This window comes from Calonectris borealis, chromosome 12, assembly GCF_964195595.1.
Source record: "Calonectris borealis chromosome 12, bCalBor7.hap1.2, whole genome shotgun sequence".
Classification (NCBI taxonomy): Eukaryota; Metazoa; Chordata; class Aves; order Procellariiformes; family Procellariidae; genus Calonectris; species Calonectris borealis.
The window spans coordinates 21,366,491-21,375,963 of record NC_134323.1 but is presented as its reverse complement, the minus strand read 5'-3'; the positions used below and the strand labels follow the sequence as shown (position 1 = coordinate 21,375,963).

At 38.6% G+C, this 9,473-nt stretch overlaps 1 protein-coding gene across 9 annotated transcripts in view; it reads right to left on the bottom strand.

Moving 5' to 3' along the window:
• Positions 1-231: 231 nt before the first annotated feature.
• Positions 232-9,473, bottom strand: part of BANP (BTG3 associated nuclear protein) — a 157,502-nt gene continuing 148,260 nt past the window's right edge. For 6 of the 9 annotated variants that reach the window (XR_012675439.1, XM_075161571.1, XM_075161572.1 and 3 more), the window contains one exon: positions 232-5,251. Coding sequence is in view for 5 of the 9 variants with exons in the window: in XM_075161571.1 (XP_075017672.1) it covers positions 5,180-5,251 (72 nt within the window). In the remaining 4 variants the exon portion in view is untranslated. The remainder of the gene's footprint in view (positions 5,252-9,473) is intronic. The other 3 variants (XR_012675436.1, XR_012675437.1, XR_012675438.1) reach the window with 3 other exon arrangements.

Sequence of the window (9,473 nt, the reverse complement as noted above, 5' to 3'; positions counted from 1 at the left end):
GGTAAATTTAATATACAGTTCGTCAATTAAACACTGAATTATTTTAAATATACATACAGGAGATTTGTTTTCCCTGTGTTAATAACAAAAGAATAAAGTCCCTTTGATTTCAGTGTACTTGCTTCAATTCTCAGATCCTGATATGATGCACTCAACAGCTTGGCAAGCAAACCCCAGGTGCATCTTGAAAACAGAAATCCCAAACATTCCTTAAGAAAAGCAGGGAATCAATGTGGAAAACAGGGATATTTATTATTTTCAAATTAAATACCATAAATGTCCAGATCGTGGCACAGTGAGGGACACTGAACAGTCTGTCCTTATAGCTGGCATCACAGTAGCATGGAGAGGTGTCACGCTAAACTCAGCTTTCCATCCAGGCTTTTGATGATCTGTTTCACAACCAGATTAACTTTCCTTTAACTAGTATGAAGCATCTGAAATAAAATCTTTACTGGAAGATTATACAACACATATTAACTCAAGCTCAACCCAAGCTGACGGACAGAGATGAAACTGGACAGTTTACTTAAAACATTCAAAAATACAGATTAACCTGAGGGACCGGAAGAAGAACAGAACTTTTCCCAGTCTACTGGTCAATTAAAAATATACCCATGCTGATGAACAAAATCCTAAAAATAAAATTTTCTGCCCAAAATATAAAATTTTATTAAATATCACCAGAGGACATTTTTCCTTTGCAAAATGTGTACTTTAAAAAATTGAATAGGAAACAAACCTGTTAAAGCTTTCAAAAGTAGAATTCACATAAATTTAAAAAAAGGCAAAAAAGTCAAACAAAGGAGACATTTGCTCTTGAATTAAACTTCACATGTGAAGTTGTAGATGAGGAAAAATAGGTTTTCATCCAGTCCATCCAATTTATCACGCTAAAGAACAAGACTTGATTAAAAATCCCTTGGCACCTTTTGAAAGCGGAGGAGTGTTAACCCCTTGCCCTGGTCACACTGCATGTGAGCAATCACGTCCCACGCACTTCAGCTCTAACTTCAGCTCTGCACGACTCCTCTTGCCTCCTCTTGCTGGCACAGTTAGTTTCTCCTGTTTTTGTGGGGTATAAAACAACCTCTAAATATGTCAAACCTTGTTTAGCAGAGAAAACAAGTATGTCCGTTTGTACCAGCGCATTAAAAAAGCAATCTCAGTTTACCCCAAACACCACTCTGACTGAATGATTTTCTTATTCCCGGCTTCATTCAAGGAAATGAGGTTTGACTGTCGAGTACTCACCTAAATCAGCAGAGCTTATAGAAGTGCTTTGGGATCGCAGTGAATGGAAGGAACATTCTTATTTCCGATAATGGGAAACAGTTTTTGTTGAATTATAGTTACGGCTCTACGTTTTCAGTACTTAGATAATTAGGCATTCAGAAGAAATACTGATTGCCAACAGAAGTTTGTGCAGAGTGAGATTCTACAGTGATTTTGGGGTGTTTTTTTAGATATTGGCTTCCTCGCTGTATCTTCTAACATGGAACTCCATAGCAGTTCTGTGACACGGACAACAAAGTACAGGGCCACCAGAGCATACCCGTGCGCATGCCAGGATCTCTGTGACAGAGACAAGCACTAGAGCAACATTTTGGCCAGCATTCCTTGCTTTACAGGCAAACTGTCAATACTGAAATACTTAAAAATATAGCTAATGAAGGCATTCCAGTTTATTTGAGTCACAGAAGGGCGCTCATTTTTATAGTTTTGTTTTGCAAGACAAAATATGTAAAACTAACAAGGACTGAAAGAAAGAAAAAGAAAAACAGAAAAGAAATAACCCACATCCTTCACTTTTTTTAGACCAATTTCTAGTTGTACAATCCATCAAACCATAACATTTTGATTAGTTTCTACATCAGGACCATAGAAGCCCTTAAGAACTCATGAGATGGATGCTCTCTCAGGTGGGATTCAAGACTAAATGATCTGAAAGGTCATTATAATGGTACTGTACTGTCTGTGCAGCCATAACTACATGTCAAGAATTTTAGTACAACATCAAGATAAATGGTGAGGTCCTGGCTATAGTGAACTTAATATCTAAAATAACCAATGGGGCCAAGTAGGGTAACCAGAGGCTCTCGTCCCGCAAAGCCTGCATGCCTAAATATTATTACACAAAAAAAAAAAAAACACCCACCCATGAAAACAGTATTCTGCAGGTCACAGGATGAATTGCAAATAAAATATGCAGCTGATCCTAGTCTAACCTTACAAGAAATGTCACCCTGAAGACTCTTGGTCATAGGTTCTCAATCTCTGCCTCTTGGACAAAAGCAGCACAAGGAGAAAAAGAACAGTTAAAAATGAGGATGTTAGAAGTTTTGCTGAGGGGAAAAGAACCTTATTATTAAAAAGGCAGAAGTTGTGAATAACAAAAGGAGACATAATAAGAACTCATTTCTAGCTGACCTACTGAAATGGTCAAACAGTCTTCAAGGGCAGAACTACATCCATGGTGAAACAACACCAACCTACCTGAACAGAGAGCCAGGCAAAACTCTCAGTATCCCTGCAATTCCTTGAGTTATCTTATAATACTTTCAGGATTTCTTAATGTTATTGTTATATAATCTCTGTATGAACATACTCTTCACGCTTGCACAGAACCTCACAGACTCTTCACAGTCACAAGCGTTTCCTAGAAGGGAATTCATTCCTGAATTACTCTTCTCGGGAATGACTTATTTGTACATGAAACACCCTGCAATATCTAGAAAATACATAAAGAGAAGAAATTTCCTCCCTGGATAAGGACATAAATCCTCCAAGGACATAAAATCTACACAAAGGGAACAGGGACAGGGATTACTCATAGAAATACCTGGCTCAATGTTGAAGACTCTTTTAAATACATAGTGTGACACAACTTAGATTAATGTAAACACTGACAACACTGAGAAAAATTCACATCTTGAGGAACACGCAGTCTTAACATCTGAATGCACAGGAGGGTCTTAATAAGCTGCTCTCCTTACCTATTTATTTCAATGATTTGTACACTCTCCATTCCACACTGGTGAAGTAGATTTCATTCTCTTGAAATCTAGTGAATGCTTTTACAATCATTTTTAGCAGAAGAGACTTGAGCATGCAGCAGGCTAGTGGCTAAAGGAAACCTCTCCTGAACTCAATTTCATCTTGTACCTGAGCTGCAAAACGCAAAGAGAATAGAATTCTTAATTGTACCATAAAACAAAGACAGATACCCTGCAGTTTAAACGCATGTGTGTTCCCCTTGAAAGCAGACGATACCCAGGACCCAGAAGGAAAGCTGGGTAAGAGTAAAACTTTCTCAAAAACAAAAGAAAGTCGCAGTGGCCAATATGAATATAACAAGAGAGGAGTATGTGGTAGCCCACAGCAGCAGCTTTGCCATCCCAGCTTTCTCACTGTCATTTCCAAGTGATAAATTATTATTAAACAGCCATGCTAAAGTGTCCAGGCCTTGCTTTATTTTTAGGCTTCTATTTGGATGCCAAGCTCTTCAAACATCACCCAGTCTGAGAAACACTATTAAAAAAAGAAACTGAAGAGTAACCAAATTCTTGGCCTGTTGCAAACATTGTATTCAATAAGCTGTGGTTCAGTTTGCATTGTACTTGTGCGTCAAGAAGTATCCTAAAGAGCAGCAGGAATTTACATAAAGCATAATACTTACCAGGGACAACATTCCCAGAAACTGGGTGTGCTTAACCCTTCCTTTCATTAAAAAAAAAAAAGTTATCCTGAATTCAACCGTGTAGAATTTGTGGCTACGCTCCATTCATTAATACATTAAATGCATTATGAGCCATATATTGACAATAACCATATCGCAAATCAGCTGAAAAAACAAATACAAAGCAACACCTCCCCCAGTAAACTGTATTTTTCTAAAACGTGCACCATTAAGATAATCAGGTTACAGCAAACATGTATTCTTTCCACTCAAGCTTAGCAAATATGAAAATGTAGCTTTCTTGAAATCTGTATCAAATTTCCTATAAGTTTCAGTGGAGAGGGGATTTCACCTTGCTGTTGCAGGTTGGGTAACAAGATAGGTATCAGGCTTTTGCAGCCCAGCTTCTTATGGATGAATCCCAAACTGAGGTATTGCCGCAAATGGCTGGACAAAGGAGGTAGGACGAACTAAAAGGGAGAGAGCTCAAATGAATTGTTCACATTTTTTAAAAATTATTTCATAAATTCATTGTATAAAATAAGCTTTTGAGACTGCGAATGCTAACTATCACATTTTTCTTGTACTGGAAATTTAGATAATAACATGATCTAAGATTGATGTTTTCCTTATAGACTTAATCTTACTTCTCAGTTTGACAGCAGAGCTTGCCAGATAGTGTCTGTCTTCAAATACTGCAGAACTACACTCTTAGAGCAGAGTCCAGTCAAACCGTATTCATTCCTAAGGCAGAGAGCAACTTAGAGCTGCACTATTCATAAATACACATTTATTTTTCATTAGAAATGCATAATTACAGCATTTAAAAGCATTTTCCCCTAGAAAAGTAGTTAAGCAACAGTACAAACAGAATTGTTAGTCTTCTGCAAATACAGTTTTCATTACACTGAACAGAAAACACCAGCAAAAGGCTAATACTTGCAATTATGGGATTTTTCTTTTTTTTAAATATTTTCCATTTTTGTTATAAACACCATAGCAAATAAAAAAAGCTGTTTAAACAGTGAAAAATATTTGAGCTCTTGATCTTCTATATGTGGTAAAGCAAGTATTGCAAAGCAGCAATACACTTCCTAAGATATCTGCAGACATTCAAATGGCGTATTTCACAGAAGAAATGAACAGGATGAAACATTAATTTAGTCTCACGGTTTTGATTAATTAGATTTCTTTCCCTCATTCTAAAAGAATTTTTCCTCTTTAAGTGTACCTAAGGGCAGGCCATGTATTTTTTCTGAAGGCCAGATTCTCAACTGATGTAGTGATGTAGCTCCGATTTAAGTAAATGGGTCTGATTTATTCCAGGTGAGGACAACCAGATCGTCAGAACTCTGCTATTTGCAGGAGATGTTCGAGGTGTGACCATGAGTCTAACAGGCATTTCCATTCTCCAGTTGTAGTTGTTGCGCGAAGACTACAGCACTCAACTTCTGACTGTGGTTCACTGACATCTCGGTTGACACAGTTTTCGCAATTCTCTTATTGAATTTGGATTGCTCCGTGTTCTATCTGCATCTCGGGCTGGATTGCTGATTGAAGGGTATCAGTGCCCTGCAAAAGGAAATATGAAATCAGTAAATCAATACAAAAATGCTTTCCATTGGTGTAGCCAAGGGAACGCGAACAAATTATACTAATATAAAGTTCTTGTATACACCAGTGCAAAATCTGCATGCATATCAGCTCTATGGCAGAGTTGAAATGGGAATACACTTATAAAGGCATCAAAAATAACATAAAGAGTCCACATGAAGACTAAGTAGACTAGTGCCATTCAGGCTGGCAGGAGAAGGCTGAAATAATGAAATAGCGATAAGGATCTACAAAATGATGAGTGGCACAAAGAGAGCAAATAGAAAACAATTATTCCCTCTCTCTTCCCAAAAAAGAACCAGCTCTAAACAGAAACCACATAAAACGGGTGTCTGGCCCAACACGTGCCGAAGCTGTGGAAGGACTTGTCCCAGCACGCTGTACGTTCTGCCAGCTCGGGGGTACAAGGCAGAGCTGAACAGAGTTATGGAGGGAGAGTCCACCAAGGGTGATCACAGAGAAGACAGGAGGAAGTCCCGGAGTGACAGAACTACTGTAGGTAAGGAGAGTAACATTACCTGTTTGCCCTGTGCTTGGAATTTCCCCAGCTGGTGCAGGGGAAAGAATTTAAAGTAAACACAATTGACTTAAGCTTTCAAAGGAAGTCTCCTTAAAAATTACATTACTGCCTACCAGTAGTCTGACAACGCTGTGGAAGGATAATCCCACAGCAAACTGTCTTTTTAGCCAAGTTAGTTGGAGTAAGGAAAACTAGACTATGAAACAAACTCCATCTTTAGAGCTGTAAGATGAAGAGCATTTAAGAACAGCTGTATTGGCTTGGATAAAGTCCATCACACCCAATAAGCCTTCCCCTGATAGCAGCCAATATCACAAGCATAGATAAACTGCAAGAAAAAGGCAAGAATTTAATGGTATTTTCCTGCATATTCCCACAGAGTCCAGAGATCTGCCCTTGATGGATTTTCCCTCCATAAATTCATCTAATAGATGCTTTCTGTAACGCCCTGGATACAGAATTATTTCTGTGGCAGCACTTCTGTCATGAAAGAGTCTTACTTGAAGCCCTGCTTTATGCTCTCAGCCTAGTATCTGCAAGATGAGCCACAAAGACACAAGGGTGGAAACTCAACCAGATTTCCCACCCTTTAGGTTTCACTATACAGTCGCCACGTATTTATTCAAATTAAAATACTGGAGGTTCAAAATTATAAAGCACTGCTCCGAAATTAAAGTTTTGTTGTCAAATTATTTCTCTTCATCTCTCTGCCTTGTTGCTAGTGATTGCTCACAGCTACAAGATTTTTTCCTGTTCAACTTCATAGGTAATTTGGTGTTTATTTAAATGTTCAATAAATTAGTGCCAAAGTGATTAGATTGCTAAATTTGATAGCAGGTAAGTTTTCAAGTGACCATCAAAGCTTTCTTTCCCATTAGAGGAAAACTGTATTGAAGTAATATAATTATCAAACAATAGCAACAACAGCAATACTGAATATTTATCCAACATTCAGACCAGAAGCAGAAGACTGCCCAAAGGGATTAGAAGCAAGCTTTAGATTTGGAATTATGTTTTTTTCCAAATCTAACAAAATTTACCACCAGCATAAGAATTTGAGCACAGAATTAATCCAAATATTCTTTGTCATCATCACGTTCTGTATTTCTAAATTTTGCAAGCTGCTATAAGAATACTATCACGACATGAAAACAAGCCAACTAAACCTAAATCCCCAAAACGCATCTGATTTCAAACCATGCCTCCCTCCGTACATGCATTTGCAATTTTACGCCAGCAAAACACTGTTCATATATTAATAGTTTGTGTTTACATATGTGGTTTAGGGTTACTAAGAAATTATCAGAATCCTACCTATTAATACTTCCGTCTACAGATAATTTGCAAATACAAGATCATGCATGAATACATTGAAAATACTAAGTTGAAGTGCATATTGCTTCAGCTGAAGTTAGAGAAGGGATTCATTTCAAAGAGCCTCACTCCTACCTTCGGCTTCGCATGTGCGATTGCTTGCAAAGGCATGGCTTTCAAGAAAAGAGGTCAGAAAACTGGTGTCTTGTTTTCAGACATTAAATAAATTCGCAGTTGTGGTGTTTCAAACAAGGAATTTGTGTAGGGCATAGCATCCAACCCAGGTGGATAATAAACGCCACTTTTATAAGCTTTGATTGATAAATAGATTCAAAATCATTGAGAATATCTCAGTACCTTGGCAAAGAACCATATGAAAACAGATAAAAGTGTCACTACAGCCTCACTGACCGGGTTTTCCCTTCAGATAAGACTTCTCCCTTCAGAGAAGAGATCTAAGATGAGTAGGACTGTTCCATAATTTTAGCCAAAACAGCTATTGGGCTATCCATATAGCTCAGAGTAAAGCAAGTAAACCAAGCTGGGTTCTCCAATTCATTAACAGACCCTTAGTTTTTAGTTTGTGTAAACTGAGGAAATATTTATGGCAAACTTATTTTTAGTCTTGTCAGTTTTTCCTTTCATACTCTTCTTATTTCACATTCCTTTTCTGCTTCTCTTCAGCTTTGTATAAATCTCTGCGGTTAACCACAATATTAAAACCTAACACGGTGCAAAGTGTCCCCGACCAGAAAAGTAACTCCGCTGGTGGCTGCCAGTCGCGTGGGAGACGGATGCCGATGTTTATAACTGAAGTCCGTAACCTCCGGCCCGTCGGAGGTGGTAGCTGAGAAGGGAGGACAGGCACGAGGAACAGACCCAGGAGAAAGTCCGTGGGAGGTAAATTGGAGAATTTCCCAGGCCTGGAGTGAGGACAGCAGCACCTCTCACTACCTGACGCCTATATGCTTCATTAATTGTATGGGACCAGCAGTACCTGAGGATTTATAAGAAATAAGGCACAACCCCACAACACTCTTATTGTCCAGCCTACTATTGCAAGTGACTATGAATAAAATATTGAGAAGGTTAGCGCAGAGACAAATCCAGAAAAGAAGGAAAAACAACTGTTAAGGGCTCATCTACACGGGAAGATCAGTGTACAGAAAACTAGAATGTAATCCTACAGCACAGCAGACTCACACGCCAGGCAGCCTGATCCTTTTTGGCAGGGAGCATAATTTTTCTGAAAAGCATTTTGTAGCATCCAGGTGGGCAGCCAGCGTGGACTGGGGCAACTGGGAGAGTTTAGAGCTCTGGCCTCCCTACCTGCACCAGCCAGCGCAGACGGCACTTCGGCAACGTGCAACACAGCTCCATCTTTTGTTTGAGGCCCTCTCCGCCACTGGGATAACTAATGTGCTCTAACTTCATATAGCGAACTGATCTGCAGATTGCCCTGCCCACGGAAGAAGCACTAAGCACTTGAGTTTCGTGCACACAAAGCCTGGACATGATTCCCTTGATTTCTTATGCATTTTATTTTTTTTCCCCCCTCAAGAGACTCAATATCCGAATGTTTGTAGCCAGATCAGAATTCTCTACAAAACTGGGTATGTATTGGACAAAAATCCGCTCTAATATTGGCTGCTAATATTCTATTTTGGCTAGCAAGCAAAAGTTTATTTTTCACAACCACTTGGCATTCTCTAGGAAAAAAGCCCACTAAGTGGGGTTCACAGAAGAATGTGTAACTATCTTTAGAAAAATTTCTGACAACTGTTTTAAGTCAGCATTCTTGTGTTGTCACCAGTCACAGCTTGAAGCTCACGAGAAACTTTTTCTAGACTCAGATACATGACTGTTCAGACTGATTTAAAAAGAAAAAAAAAAAGTTAATTCCTCCACTGTAACTGAGAGGATCAAGTGTTCACTTACAATTGCTAACATTGCGACTCCTGTGGGAAATCCAGGCTGTTGATCAAAATAACTGGAAAACTGCTGTCAGAAAGGGAATAACATTTTTAAGGGAAACCTTGGTCTGAAAAATACTTTTTGGATGGATTCCAAGCAAGTTTTTTGCCCTGTCCTTTAACATGGCTCTCAGCTTTCAAGGATGCAGAAAAACAATGATGACCAAAAAATAACTATTCTCTAGAGGCACTGAGCAAGAACATAGATGCAAGGATAGTCAAAGACCATTTATACCTTTAACAAAATGACGTTCCTTAGTATAGATGATTTTTTTTTTTTACGGTTTGGAAACAGGATCATAAACTCATTGGGACTGCAGTATTTGCGGATTGATATACAGTTCATCTGACAGGTATTTCAATCAAGTTAAGT